This window comes from Diadema antillarum, unplaced genomic scaffold, assembly GCF_040938485.1.
Source record: "Diadema antillarum isolate AM-2024a unplaced genomic scaffold, OU_Dant_1.0 scf00000071, whole genome shotgun sequence".
Taxonomy (NCBI): Eukaryota; Metazoa; Echinodermata; class Echinoidea; order Diadematoida; family Diadematidae; genus Diadema; species Diadema antillarum.
The window spans coordinates 7,807,753-7,833,485 of NW_027270960.1; the positions used below are offsets into that span (position 1 = coordinate 7,807,753).

General features: G+C 38.6%; 1 protein-coding gene across 1 annotated transcript; it reads right to left on the reverse strand.

The window, feature by feature from the left end:
- Window positions 1-9,488: 9,488 nt before the first annotated feature.
- Window positions 9,489-21,262, reverse strand: LOC139716913 (uncharacterized). The gene is made up of 7 exons (XM_071628432.1): window positions 20,972-21,262; window positions 20,289-20,601; window positions 15,197-15,412; window positions 14,549-14,632; window positions 12,883-13,104; window positions 11,985-12,105; window positions 9,489-11,053 (listed from the first exon to the last, which is right to left on the reverse strand). The coding sequence occupies exons 2-7, from the start codon at window positions 20,359-20,361 to the stop codon at window positions 10,372-10,374; spliced, it is 1,398 nt and encodes a 465-aa protein (XP_071484533.1). The 5' UTR covers window positions 20,362-20,601; window positions 20,972-21,262; the 3' UTR covers window positions 9,489-10,371.
- Between the last annotated feature and the right edge of the window lie 4,471 nt (window positions 21,263-25,733).

The window sequence follows — 25,733 nt, forward strand, 5'->3', positions numbered from 1 at the left end:
AAGGATGGTGTATGATAGGGCACTTAATTGAGTAGATTTTAGTGGCTGAAGAGGTCAAGTCAATAGGTGAAGGTCAAATGCTAAGAATGTTGCCATTTCCCCCATATCCATACAATGCCCGAAGACATTTTCTTGAAACTTAGTGTAGACATGTACTACTGCATAAAGATTCTCCAGAGAGTTTCATGTCATAAGGTCAAAGTTCAAAAGGTCAAAGGTTAGGTGAATATGTTACAATTTCGCTTTTCTCGCAAATTGTTCAATATATCTTCATGAAATTTGGTACATACGCATGTACTAACTAGCAGGGAGTATCTATGGAATGTAGCTGGTCAATGGGTCAAGGGTCAAAAGTCACGGTCAACTCCTCAAAATTTTTACTAGTTCACTCATATACTAGTAAATGCAATGCTTGCATTATTATATTTAAAACTTAATATACAAATGTCTGTATTAATTTTCTTAATGGATAATCTCTGGGAAATTTCCAGCCAAAAGTCAAAGTGCTGTAATTGTCATTGCTATGCCAACAACATGCAGAAAACCTTATTTTTAGATAGAAGGAATGTTTCATTAAAAAGGAAAGAAAGAAAAAGAATGAAATTTTGAAAAATAAATGATCAATTTATGTAAAGTTTGACTCTTTTTTGCTTGTGTATCTATTTTGGGGATGCTGAGCAGGAAATGCAACTGCTGTCATTATTCTAAATGTCTGCAGCTGTTGCCATAGCAACTGATTATTTTCTTTAAAATACCTTGTTTTGTTCTTTAAACATCATGAAAACATGATCTCAAGACTCAAATGTGTCGACATAAACATGTCTCTTTGATATAGCAAAATAACACAATTTTCCAATTTCATAGTTACCTCAAAGCAATGACAATAACAGTTTATTGCAGAAAATATTTTCCTGATAAAAATGGAAAGATTGATGAACATGTTCATAACAAATTAGTATTAGTTCTTTTTTTAACTGTATCCATCCCACATTGTCTTTGTTGCTATAGCAATAACATGAGAAAACTCATTTTTAAAGAAAAAAATAAAGTTGATAATTGGATAGGGAAGAAAAGAATATGCTAAATGAAAACAAATAAGTAAAATCATACAAGTTTCATCACTTTTCAAAATTCTGATCACATTGCACCTTCAAAACTGTAAGTATCCGTCAATGGTTAATATTTAACATGTTTACCATGGTGATGCATAAATTCTTTAGAAAAAAAAATCTTCAAAAAAAATCCTTAAATTATGGCTTAATTTTGAAATACTACAAATGAGCAAGGATATAAGCCATACATTAATCTCAGGTAGTCTCTGTAATCTGTTCATAGAATGGAACATCATTTCTGTTCCTTTAGCAACAATATGCTAAGCGATGTAGTTTCTTTATTACCATAGAAATGCTGAGAAATGTAAAATACAAATAACAAGTAATTCTAATGTATGAAAACCTGGATGATATAAGGCTTCACGGTGCACCACGTAATCTTTCTGGAGTATGTGAGTGGCCCTGAAAAGGGCCTACCCAATCCCGACGTTTTGGCAAGCATGTTCTCGCCGTTCTCAAGGGAATGAGCAAGTGACAGGAAAATCCGGCTTAAATCAGGTATGAAAACATCCACAGAAGTTCAAATTTTCTCGTCGCGATGTACTCTCTTTCTACATTGGTACTTCCAAGACTTTACATTTGTAAACTGTAAATTGATATGATACACATCCTTCAACAATTTTCAGACAGATTTTTATAGAACTTTAATCTCTGAAAATACATTTCTTTATGTTATTGCTATAGCAACAGAAATGAAGTCTTGACGTTTTGAAAACAATATACTGAATGTAATTGTAATAAAAGTGCTGCTCGATTTCGTCATATATTCAATCTTTCCATAAAAGTATCATTTTTTTTAAGAATTGTTAAAATGGCAACTTTCTTTAGAAAAGAATGTATTCAAATGAATGTGGCGTCAAGTAAAGTTTCAATGTTCTTGTTTGTAATAGTGTTTATATTGTTCAAATATGATATCACCCTAAAATCGTCTATCCCCTAAAACTGCTTTTAGTAAAACAATTATTTTAGCTTATCTTTAAACATCTCTTTCCTTGTCTCAGTAACTGACTTGGAATTGATTGTAACTACAGTACGATCAATGTAGAGTGCCTTTATCACACAATATAAATTAGATTTTTCCATCTCGACCGAAACTCTTGTGTACAGCATATTCTTCCAAATGTAGTCACATTCATAGCAGCACAGTATTCTCCTTCCTCTCAAAGTATTGAGATGGAATGAATTTGATATCGTATACTGGAATCTATAACAAACATCGCTCAAGTAGACATCGCATAAGTCGGCACGATAAAAAAAGTCATGATTTTCAATTTTTGCCTTTGTTATTCCTTGGAAATTTCCTTGTCTTAATATACATCTCCTACAATGGTTTCAGACTATCTCGCAAGATGTTAAAAGATAAATCCTCACCTTGACCAGAACTCTATATAACCTTGAATTGTTGATTGCAATGAATTTAATTCATCATTTCAAATAAAAGAGAAAATTTATGGAAAAGTTTTCGAATGTCATTATTTTTCTCTTGCATATGAAGACATTGAATAACATACTGCGGCTGGCGTCACAATGTCTCGATACTGACTCAAGACGGTCATATGATTATGACATTACCAATTTCGCTCGAAGTTGGTCCAAATATTGTTTGAAAATCAATAAAAAATTCAAAATAAATACGATATTTTGGTTAAAATCGGAAAACCCTCAACGTCGGTTAAATGACGGAGTGAAGGTATTTCGAATACTAGTATACCTATGCTGCGGACGATCAAAGCAGAAATAATAGTATTAAAAAGAAAAAAAAAATCATCGTATGTCCATTTTTTTTTTTCAGCTCACGAACAATCTGACGCCTTTTTTAACAAAAACAAGCTTTACATAATGTTTAAAGCGTGTGTTATGCTGTACGATACACATACCCATATTTTGTGATACGTGTAAAACACAAAATGTAATTAGCACAAACTTCATCCACTGATGGGAACATACTTTTTTTTTATTCATTGAAGCAGGTGATAAACAAACAAAAGCAAAACATCCCACAAACATGCAAACGCAGACAAAAGCAAATATGCACGCTTAAAACCTGAAGGGCCGTGTCACACCTTTCCGGGCAGCGTGTTTTTTTAGACGGCACAGATTGGGGACCCTAACCCTAGCCCTAACCCTAACCATCAAACCCTTACCCTAACCCTAAACCTAAACCTAACCCTAACCCTAAACCCTATAACTCAACGTGTTTCCTGTAGATTTAATACGCGCCATGCCCCAATCTGTGTCGTTTAAAAAAAAAAAAAAAAACGATTCCGGGCATGCTACGCGGGCTTGTAGCGAGGAAGTAGTTTCCAGCACGTAGATTTTCATCGGGCGAACAAAAATGTTTGCAATTTTCATTCATACATTGTACTTTTCATATCGTATCTGTGAAAGTTTTGCGGCTTGACTTGCGGGGAAAGAAATTTACTCCCCGGAGCTCTCCGCAGTTGGTCCGCACCTGACAGTATCTAGCGCGTTTCTCGCCTGTAGTTGCCAGCGGGTGCTCAGGCAAGTCCGATTTAACCGCAGCCAAGTTTTGAGCATGACCAAAGCATTTTTCCAGGTGAGTCGGGGGGGGGGGGGAGGATGCCCGGAGAGATCCAAGCAGAACGCCAGTAGGATGCCCTTATAGCGGCAGCACTCTCACGCAGGTACTTCGCAGACCCCGTATGCTGCCAAGAAAATCATGAAAATGTCATTCCGTGGAACTTTACCATTCCCTCAGAGGAATTCCTTTTCAGTTGTCAGCCCCCACGCGACTGGTAAAAAAGTCACACAGTATTATACCCGCAAGTAGAATAAAATAGAACGCATCAAGCAATTAAGACACATGTACCGACTCGCCCGAATCCTTGTTTGCCCTCAGAAATTGCCGGTATGCTGGAAAATCCCTACACGCAACAAGCCTGCGTAGCTTGCCCGGAAAGATGTGGCAGGGCCTAAACATGGTTGCGGGTAAAAAGATTTGCGTGCACACCTCCTAATGACTAATGGTGATATACGTGCTATAGTCAGGTCGCTTATAGTGAACTTACCGTTACACGGCGGATAAAAGCATCAAATTTGGCATACGGATTCCTTTAGGACTAATAAACAATATTAGAGTAGGAGCCCTCTGGAATATTTTTATTATTAGGGTGAAAATGCTGAATTTTGATATTTCTTTATAGTAATATGATATATACTGTATTGAGTAAGGTATAGTCATGTCACTTAGTGAAATTACCGTAATTCATACACGGCGGATAAAAGCATTTTTTTTTTCACACGGATTCCTTGAGGACTATTAAACAATGTTAGAGTAGGAGCCCTGTGGGTTTTTTTTTTTGAAAAAACACTAAAAAGATCAAATTTCAAAATGGCCGACGCTTAATTGGCAAAACCCTCACTTTTCATGCCATATAGGTGATACGATGACAATATACAATACATTTGTTTTTGTATTTTTGGTTTGCTTTAGAACGTTTGCTTGAACATTGCGTTAGGAGCATTATGTTCTTGAGTAATGTAAAGTCTCTGAACTGCTGGGGGAGGGATAGGGCAAAAGGGGTGGGACCCCCACCCCCCCCCCCTTAAAAACTCGTTTTGCTCTATACACGGGTGATGAAAACAAAATTTTGCGCACGGATTCCTTGAGGACTAGGAAACAATGTTAGACTAACCACACGCACACACACACACACACACACACACGAAATCAAATTCCAAAATAAATCAATTCAAAAAAGATCTGAACTTTTATGTCATCACATTTCCTTTGTCCGATCGCTTAATGTCAACATTTGGGCTTACCGTTAGTTAGAGCGGATAAAAGCACCAAATTTGGAGAGGTGAAAAAAAATCTTATGCGTTTTTCCGCAGTGTAATGGTAATTTCGCTAAGCGACCTGACTATTACTTAAGCAATACAGTATTATATATCATGATATAAATAGATATCAAAATTCAACATTTTTACACTAAAAATCAAAAAATACCAGAGGGCTCCTACTCTAATGTCAATGAGTAGGTCCTAGTGGATCACCTGTCCAAATTTGGTGCTTTTATCCGCTCTGTAACGGTAAGTCCGAATTTTGACATTATAAAAGCAACCTGACAATAGGTACTGTCATGTGCGGCTCATTCCGGGGAGCTCCGTGTAAAAATTGTTCTTTGCAAGTGACACGCAAGGCTTGCCCGGAAAGGTGTGACACGGCCTTGATAACCAAACACTCATGATCGCAGGTCACACATACACATTCCCACACACTTGAACGCTCATTACACACCTGGCGAGAGAGAGAGAGAGATTTTAGTGGAATAGTAAATTCAGTGGCGGATCCATAAGGGGCGCATCCGGCGCACGCCCCCCTTTTATTTTTCGTTAAAAACAAAAGAAATAAAAAGAAAAAAAATGAAATGAAACCCGGAAGTGGCACCAGAAATATTAGTCAACCCCCCCCCCCCCCCCCCCCGTTACAGAATTCCTGCATCCGCCCCTGAAATTTGACTGTGCTTCCATGTCTGGCATGATTAAATGATGACGTTGAATTATCGTTTAACAAATAATCAACATTGATTATTCTACGTTGTTGTTTTTGTTTTTTTTTTGCAAATTCACATCAGATTCAAAACGGAGATGCTATTCATTAATGTCTGGACGTGAGAGAACGAATGCGTGTATATGTGATATGATCCATGTTTACCATGATTATATATGAACACGTGTCTGAGAAAATTTGGTGTTCGTTCAGATCTACTGTGGGACATTCCATAAAGAGTACGTCATTTTTGTTCTTTTCTAATAGGAAAGTGATCTAATTCAATAAGATACAATTAATGAGGAAATTAGGTTATTAAAGTTTGACACTGGAAACGCATCATGACATGCCCTATCACAAGTCAGCGTAAATAACCCATAACTAGCTGAACCTAGTCTGTAGATTATTCAGATACAAGTGTATGTTTGATTTCACTATGTGTATTATAAATGTTTTATCCGTGTTTATAAGTGTGTGTGTGTGTGTGTGTTTGTGTGTGTGTGTCTTGTCTATCTGTCTGCCCGCCTGTTTGTCTTTGTGTGTTTACATGCGAGCGTACTTCCAAAAAGCACGTAGGCCTGATACTTTCATCGCACAGCGTCCAGAAACCCGGAAGAAGAGTGGGGACAGAGTGGTGCTCACCCCCTACCATAGACATTACACCCCCATGAAAAAAAAAAAGAGATCAGTGTAATAAAGGGATGTGTATACAATCATAACAATTGTCTTAACATTCTTGACTATTATTACGTAAAGTTTTACAATGAGAAAAAAAAGTAGGGCCTACACATGTACCTAAAATATAAAGCGAAACAATAGTATTCATGTTTGATAATGATCAAAGTATTGCAAATAGTAGTGTACTCATGGTCATCATTACAGTATACCTTTATTCGATAAATGCGATATAAAGTCATTAATCACGGTGACAATGGTATTCAGCAAAGTATAACTTAGTTATATTACAATTATCATAACAAATCTCTCACGTGACGAGATTCTTTATGTAGTTCTTACAATTATATTCTTATACCAACCGTAACGTTATAGACAACCGCAGATCCGGGGATATAGGCGTTCTGCAATGGGTGTGTCGTTTCGTTATTTTCGGCTCGACTTTCTCCAAAAGAGAAAAGTATTTCTCCGGCGACATGCGATAGTAATTCTCGAACTTGCTGGTGTCGTTCAGTAGTTCGCGATGAAGGATTGCGTGTGCTCCTTCCGTGTCTCTTTTAGCGTTGAGTTCGTGAACCCAAAGTCGTCCGCTTCCAGAACTTCTGTGCCGACGCCGCCAGGCTAACAAGGCAGCGGCACTTGTTAGAAGATTGGAAGCCATTTTGGTTGCTTAATTGATTAATAGAAGGTTGCCAAGGAAAAACATTCTAATTTGCGTAATGCGCGCGGCAAACCGCTCCAGTGTGCACAGCGTGCCGCTGCGGCAAAGTTTAGCGGCAAACCGCTGCCGCTGCCGCTGCCGCAAAACCGCTCCAATGTGAACGGCCCTTAACTGCGGCTAGCAGCCCCATACGCATAACTGCGGCCAGCAGCCCCATACGCATAGCGTCATGGGGCTGTGAACTGTAGCATACAGGATCATGACGGATATTTTATCGCGGACAAATATCAACTTAAAATCGGGAAAAAATCTTCAATTTGAAGACTTATTAATAAATTTGAAGTATTGATAACAGAGTTCGTGCAAGGTTTGCTTCTGCAAATAGTTCCTTTCTGTTCAAATTGATGACTAAATGTGGCTCGGTCGAGAGGAAACTGGGAGAGCTACACTGAATTGACGGCCAGCGCATGCACACACAGACATCTAATATCCAGTCAATGGATACGAAATTTGTGCGCAGTGATGTGTGCGCCTGCGCTGACCGTCAATTCAGCGTAGCTCTCCCAGATTCCTCTCGACCTAGTCATATTAAGTCATCAAATCGAACAGAAAATGACTATATGTAGAACCAAACCTTGCACGAACCCTGTTGTCAATACTTCAACCTTACTTGTAAGTCTTCAAATTGAAGAATTTTTGTTCGATTTAAGGTTGACATTTGTCCGCGATACTTCCCTGTCATGATCCTAAATGCTACAATCCGCAGCCCCATTACGATATGTGTATTGGGCTGCTGGTCGCAGTTTATAAAATATGGATTTTCGCAAAAACTGCAGGATATTTCGAGGAGAACTTTTTACAGTATATTTAGGATGTACAAAACATCACATTTCCGCATTCAGAAAGTAGTGCCAGTGTTGCTGGAACGAAACCCATTTTCTAAGCCTCTTTTTCAGCTTCACCCCATGGCCTATTTGTTCCCTCTTCGATTCGAAGTTTCAGTGCAAAAATATCGCCGTCGAACTTGCATGGCCTCGTTTCAGCTCCCCGCGGTAACGCTCCTTATTGTGATCGACCGCCGTTTTTGCATTGACACTGCACGCAAACTGAGTTGTATTGAACACCGTGTTGTACGAAGCTTTTTAGAAACTTCCATAGACATTACATTACGATTCGGTGAAAATCATTCGAAATTTTGTCCTTGATTAAAACCATTAACTTTGTTAATGAACGGTGAATTTTCGCGTTTTCCCACACCATCCTCAACAGTCAAAGCCAATCCATTTTTATGTGCTTTGCGTGCAGTGAAGTGCGTACTAAGCGTTCAGTGCGCCAATTAATACACGGTCGGTCTATTACAAGAGGGTGGTCGATGTAGTAGGGCTATCATACAGCCGACCATAAGTTCTAAATTATGAGGTAGGATTCATAGGAAATGATCGAGACATGTCATTGTGTAATTGAACTTAGTCTTAGTTAGCACTAGCAGTCTAAAATATAGGCCCTAGCCCTTGACTAGGCCCTAGCATTGCCTAGCTAGATAGGCCCTAACCGTCACGTTAGACCCTATGCCTAACTAACTTGTTAGTTGTGTTAGATTTCTACATCATCGAACTCGGACACTGCGCCTATATAATTGTGCATGATGTGATACGGTGCCTGTTACAACTTAGAAGTTAGAACCGGGAATACTGTACAACGAATAGGCTACTGTACTGTGTCAACAATGGGAATATTCCGTACGCTGATTTAGAGATTAGTTTTTGTAAAAGAAATTCGTATTTTATGTGAAGTTTTGAAAATGTATGTAAGGATTGAATTATGCAAGTGTTTATACAAGCACGAGTTGGTTGAAAAACATAATGTACGTACCGGTACAGACGACCTAACTTAACGTACATTAACAGTTTCTTAGATCTAACGTTACATGCATAAAGGCGAGGCGTAGCGCAGCCCGGCCAAGAACCCAAAGCGTGAGCCGTGACTATGGCTTCATACATCATGCAAATTACAGATGGGCATGAAGCGATGTAACTATCAGTTAAATAAATAAATGGGGAATGGGTACCTTGGAATGACTGGCAAAGTTCTTCTATAGCTAGACCCCATTTGCTGAGAATGTTCGTGACTCCATATAGCTGCATTGCAGTCATCGACACCGCCGTCCATCATGATGAATAGCCGCGTATGAGCTGTATGCTAGCTATACGTACATAAATGTGTGATGTACGTGTGTGTGTGTGAGTCGCGCGGTAGGTGGCCGCGGCACCCGGCGGCGACCGATCGATTGCGACGAAGGATACATGCAGGCGCTCTGATTGGTTCATGACTCTCACATGACTTTTGCCCATCAATTTCTAAACAACGATGTTTAATTGTTTGGACAATCATTCCGAATTGTTTTTAAACAACCGCTGTTTAAGGCAATCAAGCTCCAATTTTCTATATTTAAACAACATTGTTTAGAATTTTAAACAACAATATTTTAAACAACGAAATTTTACACAGCGTTCTAACAGTGTATTACAATAATTGATATGAAGCTAACATTCATCGTGTAATATGATATTTTAGAACACGTTTATAAAGTTTGTGTAATGCAATGAAAGTAATATTTCTTTGAATATATATGCGTTTCTCAACATTTACATATTCTTCGCGAAAATTTAGTGGAGAGGGAAACTTAAAGCCAGTATCACAACTTCTGTCTATGTACAATAAGTGATAACTAAGGAATAGTCAAAATAGTTAGAAGAGAATATCTTATGTGTGATTATCATTTGTGATCCGTATTGTGGTCATTAATAACCAAACACGAACAGTTCTTGATACACGTTACGTAGGAAAAGTACATTTTCTTAGTTGTTCAAATCACCTGACGAACACTTTTCAAATGGTAAGCGATCGTTGTGACTCAGAAATAATCTTCTCAAGAGCAGACAATGACTTTATTGAGTAATGTGATATGTCATTCATTCACTACAATATGCCACAGTAGACACTTTAACAAAATCAAAAGAAATATGTTCAATTAAACAAAAGCCCAGGGGTGAAAATGCTGAGAAAAACATAATTCCGATGTCCAAAGGCACAAAAGTATCCAAACACTCGTTTAGGGATGCCGGTTGCTATCTATCCGTTATGATATCATAAACGGTAGATAGTTCAATTCATTTATTTTCAGTCTCCTTTCTACAACAAAACAAGACTCTTAATAAATCCGGAACTATATCATAAACAAACATTCGATTTTGCAAAGGAAGTCAATGAAGGCTGCACAGAAGCTATCTTTCGAGTTAACAGGGATGTCATTTTGTCTGGTAAGTGGAACATGGTTATTTTTTTTTCTCATACATGTTTGCAATATGTTTGTTAAAGACTGTCCGTGTAAAGCAGAACTTAATGATGCATTATATTTTTCTCTTTTTGTCTACCTTCGCATAGAGTGATGCTTTGCAAGTATCAGTCTCATTATCAGGATCTACTTGATAATATACGACCTGGTCTGAGGACATAGCTGTTGAAGAACCTATGCTGGAAGGAGCCCTGTTTACACCAGACGCATCAGTATGTCTACCTCTCTGGGGATGTGCTTTGGGAATATTCGCATCCCGTGTGCGAGCGCAAACCCCGTCGGACTTAACGCCAAAGTTTAGCGAATTGTAACAACTCTCGTCATACAAGCGCGGTCCTCCTTTGCCAGCACCGTTCGTCATCCTGCAGTCTTTAACCCGGTGTTGACGGTCCCGGTGATCAACCTGGTGATAATTGTTTTGCTCCGTTGATGTTTCTTGTAGACTATGATATTCATTGCGAGACGGAAGAGAAGTTGACTCTGCCCCAGCAAGATGATAGGGTACTGTTTCTGCTTCGGCCATGTCCTGGGAAATGTGATATGAGTTCTGCTCCTGACGAGCCGAAAGGGTTCCATGTCTGTTGTCTCGATGGTCAAGGAAAGGGCGACTCCCTGTGGCAGAGTCAGCACGAGCGGGGTTCAATGAGACACTACGATCGATGTCCGTCGGTTGCTGCAGCTGCCCGTCACTCGTGTGGTCATGTGACTGGTTTGCAGCTCCTTGAGGTTTCTTGCTCCTGACATAACGATGGAAAAGAAGGTTGATCTCAAATAATTACAATTTCTTCATTCATTTATTTATTCACAACATCTTTTAACAGGGACATTCCGTTCAGTTCCGCCGACAGCCAGTAGACCTGCTTTTCAAGGAAGCCCTATATATAAGGCATACATAAACTTTCAGATAAAAACAAACAATAGGTGGCTTACACAAAAAGCAAGAAAAAACCGAAATATATACAGTATCTACAAATCATTCTTTACAAGTAGGGGCCTACATGCACATTCACAAAGGGTATTAGATAGGTACCAGTGTATTACAATAGTATGTGGTACATAAAGCAACTCATTATATAGTCAAATAATCAAAACAAACAAACAAACATAATTTTCTATCATGCTTGACAACCTAAGATCATAAAGTATGTAGCAATAGTCGGCAGTGTTTCTTGAAAAGAGGCAATGAACTCAGCGTCTGGACAGTGAGTGAATATCACATTGGGATAGAAATCGAATAAAATGGTTTTATTTTTATTTTCCTTGCTAAATTATCGCATCTAACGCCGTTTATATTTGGAAAGGAAAAATAGTTCCTACAATCATTTCTCTTGTTTTTTGTAGAAAAAAATCGTTTCTTTAAGTGACAGTTTGAGGAGAGCAAGAGAACCTTTATTGGAATCTCACACATATACAATACAATGATATACACGAACAGAATACTTTTCGTTAATACACTGTACATCGAAAACACGTAATACGCAGTATACGAGCGTACAATGTACTCAAGTCACTGCAAGTGTTCTATAAATATGATTTTAACATGTCAAGATACACACATCATTACAATTATACTGATTTATACTTCCCATTCACAAATATGATCAGGTCTTTGTTTATTTTATGTTCGTTTTGCTGTATTTTTGTTTTGGTCGTATCAGACGGACTCACCTTTTTTGGAGTTGGTTGCACAATACTATGGATAGCGCTGAGAGTGCGAGAATGACAGAAAGAAGGATTCCCAGGGTGGACGCAATAACTATTTTTCGATGATTATTATCATGATTTTGACCTGAAAGAGAAAAAACCACGTAATGATTCCCTTGAGGAATAAATCAAGCAAAAACGTGAAACAGTTATTAGCGACAGCGTTGTCATCTCTGTAGGCCCTAGGTGTTGAAGTTTCATGGTATCAAACTTCTGCACTAATGAAAAACAGATTGATAAATAGCGTCAGATTGATGATTTCAAAAGATATGTCTTCTATTCGATCCGTACAGCCTATACATCCCTCCTCAAATTGTACACTTAGAGTCAACTCTCCGAGGCTTGTTTTCGCCACTTCAAAATGGCACGTTTTTATCATTGCTATTATCGTTTTAAACGTCTTGCCACTCGTGCCATTGAGAAAAACGCACATACATGAACATGGTTAGTAGGAAAGGAATCAACATTGGAGCATAGAATGGCAAATTGTTCTTTCATGATGGGAAATTTGAAATATTACACTCTCGAAATAAGCGCAACATTTGACTGCACTGGTCTTGTGATGTCAGATTACAGCAGGGGTAATGTGCGGTGGATTTTGAAAAGCCGTCGAAGAGCACATTTTACTATCATCACAAAGACATGTTGACCTGTTCCAAATGATCTAATTGATGAAATGCTGTGCTTTTAGTTAATGGGCCTTGCAAAACGTAAACTGCCAATTATAAGATATCATCCACTCAACTGCATCCACTTGTCACTTTGCTAAGCAATTCTTTGTTCGTAATATTTCTTTCAATCAGAAGTTGTTTAATGTTAAATGCATATATGACATACTGCAAGAAGCATTTCTTGAACATACCGTCTCTTTTATTTTCGCCTCTCGAACAAGACGGGACTGAAGCATTCCAAACCGGGAAGTAAGTTGACCAACCAGGTAGTCCCACACACTGTAGTGTCGCGCTGCCATTTATGACGTAACCTTTGCCACAGATGAGAGTTAACTGGGACCCAAAGTTTGATTCACTTGAGTCCCAATGACCATCATGCACTTGACCGGGATGATCACAAGACCCGAGTGGACCTGTAAAAGTAAATGGTAAAGGAAAAGTAGAAACATACAGGTATTTCATGTCCAAAGTGCACGCCCTTCAGTTTGCTACAGCAGTTTTCCATGGAATCAGACGTGAATAAAAAAAAATGCCAAAATTCAAAGTCTAACATTCAAAATCCAACATATACCATGGTTTCACACACACACACACACACACACACACACACACACACGGAAAAAAAAGAAAAGATTTGACCGCACTAAATAAACCGCCCGTATGAACTGATGATGATTAAAAAACTGCACTAGTAGTAATAATGCAGTAACATAAAAGAGGTTAAAAAGGTAACATGTACAATAAACATGATACATAACATTGACATACAAATAAAGATACAAATTACATGAACGGTTTTTTAAAAATGATAATAAGAATGGAAAATGAATTGAGCTTGAAAAATAAGTGGAACTTGATTATCCAAACAACAATGATAAAGAATAAGATTTGAAAGTGTGCGACAAATATAAACATGCACATCAAAGATCACAGAGACATTTGTACATATCACACACTCACACCCACACACACCCACACATAAAACATCAGCCCGATTCCAAAAATTGTATCCAATTATCTGATATAAGATTTTTAATATAGTTTTCCTGCTTTTCTTTAAAATTTCGGCAGCACTGCATTGTTTAATATTATCAGGTAACATTTTCTATAATTCAAATGTTCTCCATGTAACATTGATATTTTAAAAAAAAAAATCATTTGCACATCGTGTTTCATTTCGCCAAAACAAATCATTAAATACTTTTGGTAACATTATCATTGTGCTATATATGTATATTGTTCATATCGTGGCATGAAATCAAGCTGTATGGGGTGATTCCATCCTTTATTTTTGTATTCCGTTCAAATTGCGCGAAGTACACAAGTGTGTCTATACGTACCATTATGTACTTTTATAGCCACATCGAATCTTAGTTAATATTTCCGACCTATGCATTTAAGCATTATTAATGGTATTTCGAGTGAAGAAAAGAAAAGAAGGGAGAAGAAAAATTACTTAATTTATAAATATTAATGCCGCAAAAATGTTACCGAAAATTTTAGAGAATTGGTAATGAAATAGATAACTATAATTTCCCAAATTCAACGAGTTTGATTATTGAAATCAATTCTGTCCGAATTCTGAAGACAATTACTATTCTGAAATTCGAAACGTACTGGTTTTCATATTAAATAACATTATGACAAACGTTATTTTGCTGGAATATCATATCGATTTCACGTTAACTACAATCATACTTTTTGTGTATTTCTAGTTGATGTCTTTCGCAATATTTCTGCGGAACCTTCTTGAAGATTGGGATAATACCATTACAAAGGAACGGTACTATGGCGAATTTATGACTATCACTAAAATTATGCAACGGAAACAATGTTAGCGTTCAATCTTTTTCTCACCTCTGCATATCAATCTGACAGTCTTGTTCGACGTACAGTTAGTCGTTGCATGGGAACAATCCAATAAACGTTGTACCGAATCACCTGTGAATTTAATGGTATTACGAGATAAATGTATACAGACCTGAAGAAAACAACAATTCATTGAAAATAGAACAAATTCATTAAGAAAGTCTACAGGAGAGATGTAATTGTACTGACCTCTTCAAAAGCTAACCAATTTTAGCCTTGTCCCCTCAAAAAAAAAAATGCTTTTATTATTGGATGCAATCATGGGGAGTTCAAGGAGGAACGATGTGTGTTGGTTGTAGACATATACTGATCTAGTGTTGTGATGTCAGTGACAAAGGTAGTGTGATTTTTATCTTTCACTTTAGGCGTATATCGTAAAAATCCGACAATTTCCTTCCGAGGGACGAGACAAATACGATACATGCAGCGTGACATGCTCGACATGATCTAAAACAACATTGACTTATTTAGTCTCACTGGACTTTAAACCAACGAGGTCTCGGTTTGAAGATTTTTTAGCAATCCCTAGTTCTCATTTTAGAATGAATAATACTTTTGCGATTTATTTTCAGTAATGTATACGTTCATACTAGGTGTAATACTTCTTAAAATGTTCATCCACGACACTGCAGTCACCTTCTGGACATGATAGCCATTGATTGCTGGTTCTGATTGCTGTATTGGGCAAAACCTGAGCCGAATACTCTTCTGCCGCTGGGAAGCCAAGCTCTCGACAGACCAATTCAGCAGCTTTGAGGGTAAATCCATCATGGCAGACATAACTGTCTGGTTTCAGGACCACCATGCCTTCTAGGGGAGAGGGTCCGTCAACCAGCTTCACAGATGGTATTCCTCGAAGACAAAGTGAACAACGATGCACAGCTTAGTAGTATTACTTGATGATTTACAACCAAATAAAGTACTAATGTGAATGTTGAATTTGTCAAAATTCACAAATTTATTGTTTGTAAGTAGCGATGGAGGAAAATGTACGAAATTTGAATATCTCTTTTTGGTCTCTCTTTGTCAAGAAAATGGCATTACATTCCTCGATGTGGCATGCACAACTACAACAACTACAAAAATTTGGCATACAATTGTTCCATTTCGAAAAAAAAAAAAATCTGAATATCTATTTGGGGTCAACAGATTATAGTTTTATACCCCCATTCCACAGAGGGATTTTCTCTCATCGGTCGCTCATTGGAAGGAAAGTAAAACATTCCGGCCACCAACCGAAGCGTATCGGATCGAAGGCCGATGAATCCGATTTGTGTTGGTCGACTATCAGGTGAGTGTCAGCACTGGCGTAGCCAGGGGGGGGCGATGGGGGCGGTCGCCCTCCCCCCCCCCCCCCCTAAGATTTGGACCGGGGATTTGGGAGGCGGAAAAAAAAAATGCGTGTATACTGTATGCATGCACATACATTTCACTCAAAGTGTGCACCAGATCGTTGAATTTCAATTCAAAATATGCAAAATCTCTCGTGCTTGGGAGGGGGTATCCCCCTCCCAAACCCTCCCCCTCTGTGCCTCTTTCCCTAGCTAAGTACACTTTTTAGATTTACAAAAAATTCTGAATAATTCTGAGTGCAAAAGACGTATCACTTATATTCCGAAAACTGAAGGTTCCCTCATGTATAAGGGGAATTTCCCCTTTTAATCGACCCTTTCCTCCCTCAGCCCCCCCCCCCATCAAGTTTGTTTGTTTTTTTGTGTTTTTTTTTTGGTGATTTCCCAAATGTTGATTCCATCAAATATGCGTATACGAGATATCTCAATTTCAACCTTAAAAAGATAAAAGCTCCATGGGAAGGGAAGGGTGGAGATAACACTCGCCCATGCCTTCTCCCTGCTCGCCCCCCGCCATGCAAAGAAGTAGACTGTGGCTATACCCAGATCGCTTTATTTCAATTCTAAAAACGCAAAAGCTCCGCGAGCGGGAGAGGAAATCCCCCTTCCCCTAAGCTCTACCTCACTAGACTTTATACATACGCACAGATGGTGCACATTCGGAATAAGAGCTAAATTCCGTGATTTTAACACTTCGATGAAAAAGTATCGCACCAAAAATTTGCACCAGATCGCGGAATTTCAGGTCTGAAAACGCAAAATCACCTTCGTGTGGGAGGGGATATGCCCCTATCTACACCCTCGTGTGCATGCTTTTTCTGTTTGATTGCTGAACAGACCGCGTTCATGATATTCAGTGTAAGAATTAATACAAGAAGACTAGTGTATTCATATTATACCATTTCATAGGCAAATTGTTCAATAATAATCTACACTAAAATATACTGCAACCTTAAACAAGTGGGACTGTTTCAACTCGTTAAAACACGCAAAAACATGCATCAAATTGCACCATTTGCAACATCAAAATGCAAAAAGTTCTCACCGTGGGAGGGGGGACACCCCCCTCCCACACCCTCCCCTACCCCCTCGCTCGGGTTCAGTCGCGTTCATGATATTCAATGAAAAGAATTGATAGAAGAAGTGTATTTGAATTATACCATTTTATAGGCAAATTGTTCAATAATAATCTACACTAAAATATACTGCTACCTTAAACAAGTGGGACTGTTTCACGTCGATAAAACGCGCAAAAACATGCATCAAATTGCACCATTTGCAACATCAAAATGCAAAAAGTTCTTACCGTGGGAGGGGGGACACCCCCCTCCCACACCCTCCCCTCCCCCCTCGCTCGCTCCGCTCGCTCGGGTTCAGTCGCGTTCATGATATTCAGTGAACAGAATTAATGTAAGAAGTGTATTTAAATTATTCCATTTTATAGGCAAATTGTTCAATGATAATCTACACTAAAATATACTGCTACCTTAAACAAGTGGGACTGTTTCACGTCGATAAAACGCGCAAAAACATGCATCAAATTGCACCATTTGCAACATCAAAATGCAAAAAGTTCTTACCGTGGGAGGGGGGACACCCCCCTCCCACACCCTCCCCTCCCCCCTCGCTCGCTCCGCTCGCTCGGGTTCAGTCGCGTTCATGATATTCAGTGAACAGAATTAATGTAAGAAGTGTATTTAAATTATTCCATTTTATAGGCAAATTGTTCAATGATAATCTACACTAAAATATACTGCTACCTTAAACAAGTGGGACTGTTTCACGTCGATAAAACGCGCAAAAACATGCATCAAATTGCACCATTTGCAACATCAAAATGCAAAAAGTTCTTACCGTGGGAGGGGGGACACCCCCCTCCCACACCCTCCCCTCCCCCCTCGCTCGCTCCGCTCGCTCGGGTTCAGTCGCGTTCATGATATTCAGTGAACAGAATTAATGTAAGAAGTGTATTTAAATTATTCCATTTTATAGGCAAATTGTTCAATGATAATCTACACTAAAATATACTGCTACCTTAAACAAGTGGGACTGTTTCACGTCGATAAAACGCGCAAAAACATGCATCAAATTGCACCATTTGCAACATCAAAATGCAAAAAGTTCTCACCGTGGGAGGGGGGACACCCCCCTCCCACACCCTCCCCTCCCCCCTCGCTCGCTACGCTCGCTCGGGTTCAGTCGCGTTCATGATATTCAGTGAAAAGAATTAATGCAAGAAGTGTATTTAAATTATTCCATTTTATAGGCAAATTGTTCAATGATAATCTACACTAAAATATACTGCTACCTTAAACAAGTGGGACTGTTTCACGTCGATAAAACGCGCAAAAACATGCATCAAATTGCACCTTTTGCAACATCAAAATGCAAAAAGTTCTTACTGTGGGAGGGGGGACACCCCCCTCCCACACCCTCCCCTCCCCCCTCGCTCGCTCCACTCGCTCGGGTTCAGTCGCGTTCATAAAATTCAGTGAAAAGAATTGATACAAGAAGTGAATCTAAATTATACCATTTTATAGGCAAATTGTTCAATAATAATCTACATCAAGATAAACTGCTACCATAAACAAGTGGGACTGTTTCACGTCGATAAAACGCGCAAAACCATGCATCAAATTGCACCATTTGCAACATCAAAATGCAAAAAGTTCTTACTGTGGGAGGGGGGACACCCCCCTTCCACACCCTCCCCTACCCCCTTGCTCGCTCCGCTCGCTCGGGTTCAGTTGCGTTCATGATATTCAGTGAAAAGAATTAATACAAGAAGTGAATCTAAAATATATACCATTTTATAGGCAAATTGTTCAATGATAATCTACATCAAAATGAACTGCCACTATAAACAAGTGGGACTGTTTCACGTCGATAAAACGCGCAAAAACATGCATCAAATTGCACCATTTACAACATCCAAATGCAAAAAGTTCTTACCGTGGGAGGGGGGACACCCCCCTCCCACACCCTCCCCCCCCCCCCCCCTCGCTCGCTCCGCTCGCTCGGGCTCGGTCGCTTCGCTCCCTCACAGACTAACCGCCCCCCCCCCCCCCTAAGATGAAATCCTGGCTACGCCGTTGAGTGTCAGACATGTCATTCGACGAGACTAGATCGTCCGATGAGGATCACGCGCGACATGTCTGCACTCACTTGATAGTGGACCAACTACGTCGGATTCATCAGACTGCGATCCGATACACTTCGGTTGGTGGTCGGAAGCAGTAAACTCTGCTTCCGATGAGCGACTAATGAGAAAAAAATCTCTGTGGAACGGGGGTATAAGTTTAAAATCGCAGTAACTGTTTTATATTTCTGCTTATATTAATTTTCTGAAGTTTTGAATCAAGCAATGTTTTCTATGTAGAGATTAAGCCTACTTGACTTTTATTTTTAGGGGTTTTCTTATTTCTGTACCCACACAAATGCATGAATACATAATTGCAAGCCTTACAGAAAAGCATAAATAAGTAACAATGCACTCTACAACGGCAGTGATTCTTCAAAGCAAAAGGGAGTACAGTGTGATAAGTATAAGTTCGTGATGCTCTATCAATTTAGCTATTTATATTAAACGTTATATCATTTCCTTCATTCGCATTATTTGCACTTCATGGTTATCTACACTTCTTTTAAGAATATCTTTCCAAGCAGGTTGAATTGTCTTTTTTGTTTAGTGACATATGGTCATTCCTCTGTCTTTTTCTATTATGTATTTGACCTCAGCTTTCCAAACCTTTTCGGGCCAATATTAGTTTGTTTGCTGTGCAAAGTCACTTGCATAGAAACCTTGCAGCATGCTTTCAAAAAGACCAGAATCATCGACGACAAATCAATTTCTTCAATGATAAAAAAGCGTCCGATGAAAGTCCATTCCTTCAACGCTATTATGAATGGAAACCATTATTTTTCAGTGTTGTAACTATGCTGTTACCCTGTTTTCATCTGGATTAAGGAATACCAAGGGTTCCAAGACGATATCTACATTATCTGTCGAAAACTTTCGTGATTATCTTTACCTTTCTCTGGATTAAGTAATCTTAAACACGAACTATTCCATAATTATTTTGCAGCTTTTCGACCCCCTTTCTAAATATGCATATCAATAAATCGCAACAGCCTTTCAATTTTTATAGCTGAATTTTAACATCACCTCTTACTAAAAATGAGGGTGCGTCATGTTTTGTATCAATATGACATTCCCTTAGGATTTATGTGCATTGCCTTTGAGTGGACATTTAGAGCATTCTTAAAAAAAAACACTGTTCATGAAAATAAATGTATATATTTTTGTAATAGATCTAAAGCGTATATCTCTCGCATGCAGAATTATTCGACTTCATGTAAACATCAGAAACACATACCTTCATAACACTTTACACTCAGCTTGAAGTTCACTGGGTAAATATATATACCATATCGAAAGCTGAATCTCATGGGTTAGTGATATAACGGGGGAACTCTGGTTGTAATCCAATATCACAGTCAGAGACGACTTGTTAGCTATTTCTTCCGACATGTAGAATCCCATCACTTTGTTGTTGATAGAGTTTATTTCAGTGAGAATTCGCCGTCCAGGAGATGCCTTTATAACCCAAGTATCACCGTTGGTAATACATCTTTCGTCACACGATACCTCGTGCTCTAATTGCTTCTCCGAACAGCTGAGAGTAAAATCTAAGGGAGATATAATGATGATCAAGAAGAAATGCTTTGCAATCAATTGTTTCAATTCCTGAATCGGTCGGGAGAGTTACGTTCCCTTGAGGAGTTGTGGAATTTGTGCTGTTCAGTTCAGCAACGTCACTGCAATCCAAGGAAAGTAAATTATCGTTCTGTGTTGCTTGCGGTAATGTAACCATCCACTGTTTTAAGGTATGATTGAATATGATATCAGGCACAATCGATGCTTGTATAAACGTAAACATTCAGGTAAGGCATGTGTGATTTTGGGTACATCGACCACTTTTGTGCAAAGTGAAACACGCAAGAAAAGAACTGCAAAATTACCCCATAAAGGACTATTGAAAATAATCAAGATACTCACACTTTGTATTGCCTTTGGACAGTGAGAAGATGGGGTGAAAGAGAACGAAACCAGCAAACAGCCACACCAAGAAATTCATTCTTTCTCAACTCGATATCACCAATACTCCAGATTCAAAACTCATGTGCTGCTGAGGCTACACCGTTGATGTTGTCGAAAAACGATGCCCGATAGTGTATGATATGACTGAACAACTTTGCCATGCCAAATGTGTGTAACGTAAGAATGATAAATGATCTATAACGTGTGCAAACTGAAACTCCGTCCAGCAGAAGTACGTTGCGTGATCGTTCACGAAATCTCCAGGGCACCTTAAGAGACACCAAACATCTAAACATAAGGTAACCACTTGAGGACGCTAATCAATCATTCGGCCAGTATATGGATAAGATGTCAAGTTGTCACAGTAGCTGTTATCATAATGTTATGTTTAATTACTTTCTTTTTTCTATCTCTGCCCATTAATCATATTATGGTATCCGCGTGATCCACTCACATGAGTGATAAATGCCAGCACCTCTTAATTCATGTGACTTTAATTATCGCACTAGATTCAGTTTTGAACATGAAATCTAAACTGCCAATAACGCGATGAGAGATGCTTCAGCAGTTGAAAGAGAAATTACAACAGCGTTAATCAATACCGTCGTTACTAACCCTTTTTGGTGTTTTTAGTCTTGATTGGCAGAGAGGATCCCATAACGTTATACCCACTGTCCACAATCCCTGGCTTGGAAAGGGTTAACAGTGGGCGGAACAATTTCTCACGTAATATAATGGAAATCACCATTTAAGTGTGGAAAGAAGTAAGAGTAAATATCCCAGTCTAGAGACATAAAGACAATATTTTGAAGTTTAAAAGATAAAAACGATGGTAACTATTAAGGCAAAATAACATGCATCATTACTTCTGTACTACACAGCTAGCAAGACCGCTTTTTCTCACTGTTGAAATTAAAAAAAAAAATATCAGCACTCAATGAAGCGCCGTAAGTTTAGGAAATTAACAGCGATTTGTAGGTTTCAATTACTTGAAGGCTTTATCGTTCACATTGCTTGAAAGCTGTCTATTAGTAGGGGGGTGTTGCAAGAAGGTTGCAATTAATTGCAAGTCCACAAAATCTATTGCAAAGTTTGCAATAGATATTTGCGATTAATTGCAACTCGACTTTCTTGCAACACCTCCTTACTTTTACATGTAATTATGATTCTAATATATACAGAAATGTTACCATTGCGTTTTTAGTTTTTTTTTAAGGCCCCTTGATGTTGTTAGGCCCAACAATCAGAACAGTGGGAGCTTTAGCGCCGAGCGCATCCGAGTGAGGGCGTTTCGAGATATTACTGAAGTAGGTCTGGTCAATTACACCACTAGACCCACCCATCCGCCGTCAGCGCGAAATGTTTATACATGAGCTTCCCTGATTAGCGGTCTGCTGATTAGTTCCCACTTTTGCTACCAAACGCCGGTGCTAAACATGGCTACTCGAGGCGGGTAATTCAAATTGTTACAAATACAAATATTACAAGTCTTCAGCAGCCTCTCGCTCGGAGATTTTATACGCTTCTCTATGACACTACCACCTCCCACATGTTAGTAGCCAGTTAAATCAACATTAATGCGGTATAATTAAATCAATTTTAGCCAAATTTTGTACAAGAAATATGATTCAGAAATATTCTTTACTTTCTTTTTTTTTTGCTGAGTGTATGCAAATGATTTCAATTCAGTTCAATTCAATTCGTTTTTATTCTTCCAATAAAAAACATTACAGGAAACTCATTGCGGGATTTTTACATAAAAATGACAAAGCATAACAAAATACAGTATATACATAGAGAGAGAACACGGAATAGTACTTGACATAGATAACTAACCGGACATGTATGCAAAGTTGAACTGAAAAGAACAAGCGTATAAAAACGTGGCATTAAAACGGACTCCATTGGCATGATGTTAAAAAACTTCAGAGACCTTCCCTGTTGTTACGTCCCAATCTGAGCCCCCCCCCCCCCCATGTCAGCCCGTAATAAACTGAAACCCAAACCAACTTGCCCTGAAATACAACAAAACAAACAATATCCATTTCTCAGGTTTGAGTTTCTTCAGTTTGTCTCCCTCTACAAATAAAAATTTGTTAAGATCGCAACTGCTGATCTGTAAATTAACAAACATGTCGGAAAAAAGGAACCAGTGGGAGTCGAACCTGTCATTTACTGCTTTCCGGGCAGCGACACTACCACTAGGCTGTCCCTGGTAGCCGGCAGTGAGAAGATGTACATGAAACAAATACTAGTACCCAAGCTCCGAAATTCCGACATTGTTATGTTAAGTACAAATTTTCATTTGTAGAGGGACACAAACTGAAGAAACTCATATCTGAGCCTTCACCCCTCTGAATAATATCTTTCTTTCAAAAATCCATTTCCATTGTCAATTTTACTCTGTTTCCAGATGACACGACGTTTTGTTTTTCATTAAAACCTACAGATACTGACCACAATATTCAACTTTTTTAAAGTTTGAACGTTGTTTCTGGAGCAAAACAAATTTTTAGATATCTACATAATCATGCTAGAAAAAAAAATTCAAAGTCTTGTTTTGATTTAATAAGGGACTATTATCGATTCACACCTTACATGGTCCAAGCATATACATAGAGTTCAGTCAGCAACTATCAAGCAATATCTAGATACTTTTGAAAGTTAGAGAATACCTCGTTTGCATACTAAAAACACCATCCAGACTCTTTATAATGCACTTCTTTAACCACACGTCACCTATTGAAATATTGTACAGAGAAACTGTACTCGGGAAAATCAACTGTCTATAACATTGTCATTACAAAAACGTGCCGAAAGACTTATTACTGGTTCTGACTATTCAGGTCACCTTAAATGTATAGCTATTAGGCCTACTTTTTTTCTCTCAACTTGATCCTATTTAGGTATCTCCATGTTAGTTCCTTTAGTTTCTGTCTTGTTCAATTCCCATTGTGTTGTCCTCCTCAGTCGAATGATTTTGAAAATACTCGGAAGTTCACGCTATCCTTTTCTGTGTGAATATATTTCATTCTGTTGGAATGACAGGAGAAAAGAAGAAAGAAAGGTCGGATAAGAGGTAAGAAATTGAGTGAGAGTATTCTTTCTGGAGTGTGTGTAGTCCTTAAAAGGACTGTGAACCCAAGAGCTTAGAAAAGTCCTTTCCTATATAAGCTCTTCTATCTCTAGGGTTCACAGTCCTTTTCAGGACTACACACACTCCAGAAAGAATACTCTCACTCAATTTCTTACCTCTTATCCGACCTTTCTTCTTTTTTTCTCCTGTCATTCCAACAGTCCTCCTAAGGACTACACATGGTGAACCGCAAACCGAGTGTATCCTATGTACAACACCATGCAAACGCCTTCCTTCAAAAATCATATTTCATTCTGTCAGTCAAATTCTTAAGTAAGGGATATGTGTAACAAGCCTTCATGCCAACAGGCCTTTATCAAATTCAAGAGAATTGCTTATCGATAACACCCTCTTCCACTGGTTTACTTTAAAATACCATGAAATGTACTAAGTTCATATGTTATACACGTAATTTTCTATTTCTTTTGAATAATTTTGTTGATATTATCATGTGAAAAATTTTGATATGTCAAATTATCATTTTGTTAATGTGAAGATAAGATAAACTGTTAAAAAAAGAGTAAAATGAAGCTTATCAAAACTGTTATTGAAATTTTGCGTCATTGCGCATCTAACAAATTGTGCTATGATAACGATTTCATTAAGCCACCTCGGAAAGCCACAATCGTTGATTTCATACTGAGAAAACTACTGAAAGGAAAATGGATGGATTTGATTCTTATGAACATTGTAATTAACGTAAACAGAGGAAAACTGACCAGAAATGAATATAAATTATTATTGGAAAATTAAGCGAAGAAGATGGGATTCCATTGGGATTCGAAACCGAGACCTCTGGATTGCTGGCCCGGTGCTGTACCGACTGAGCTATAGAAGGCCCTAGTTCAGCGTTCGTCCCAGAAACCTTAATTCTCAATGCTCGGATGGTCAGAAGCTACAATTGTATAGCAGTGCGCTTTATGTGTGACACACACGTACACACTTAAACCTGGCATAAACCCGAAGGATAATTCAACTTGGAGATAAATGCAATGGATCACCGATGTGATGGAGCTTTTTGAGTTTATAAAAAACGTAAACAGAGGAAAACTGACCAGAAATGAATGTAATCTATTACTGCAAAAATTGAGCAAAGAAAATGGGATTGCTCAATTTTCCAAAAACATTATACATATTATTATAAAAAAACAATTTTTAGCTACACATTACATTTGTCTTTCTCCTCTTTTTTTTTTTTTGGGGGGGGGTGGGAGGAGGGGAGGGAACGCTCTCACCTTTTTTGATTGGGACGGGAGCAGGCCCCTCCCCTGCATCACCCCCTGCCCCCCCCCCCCCCCCATACACACACACACACACTTCCGTCGTCTGTGCATAAATGTACTATGGTATTGCACTTTTGCATTTCGACAGGAACGGTGGCTTGCATTTTTTTTAATCACTAAGCGACCAATGTCCACGTAAAATATACATGTCTATCAACAATAAAACACTCAGCCACTCTTTCGTCCGCAAACTCTCCACCCATTACAATTTTCTAGATTGCCATACTGTTTAGATATGAATGAGCACTTGCCCTTGCAAGAAGGAAAACAAAAGTATAACGGCATCGGCTGGGGAGTGGGA

What these genes read in the sequence shown, in the direction of transcription:
- LOC139716913 (XM_071628432.1), bottom strand. Translation starts at nt 20,361, where the DNA reads ATGAGATTCAGCTTTCGATATGGTATATATATTTACCCAGTGAACTTC. An exon ending in ATGGCTATCATGTCCAGAAG is followed by an intron (nt 14,633 to 15,196) that starts GTGACTGCAGTG and finishes TTAAATTCACAG; the next exon opens with GTGATTCGGTACAACGTTTA. An exon ending in TGTCAGATTGATATGCAGAG is followed by an intron (nt 13,105 to 14,548) that starts GTGAGAAAAAGA and finishes TTACTTTTACAG; the next exon opens with GTCCACTCGGGTCTTGTGAT.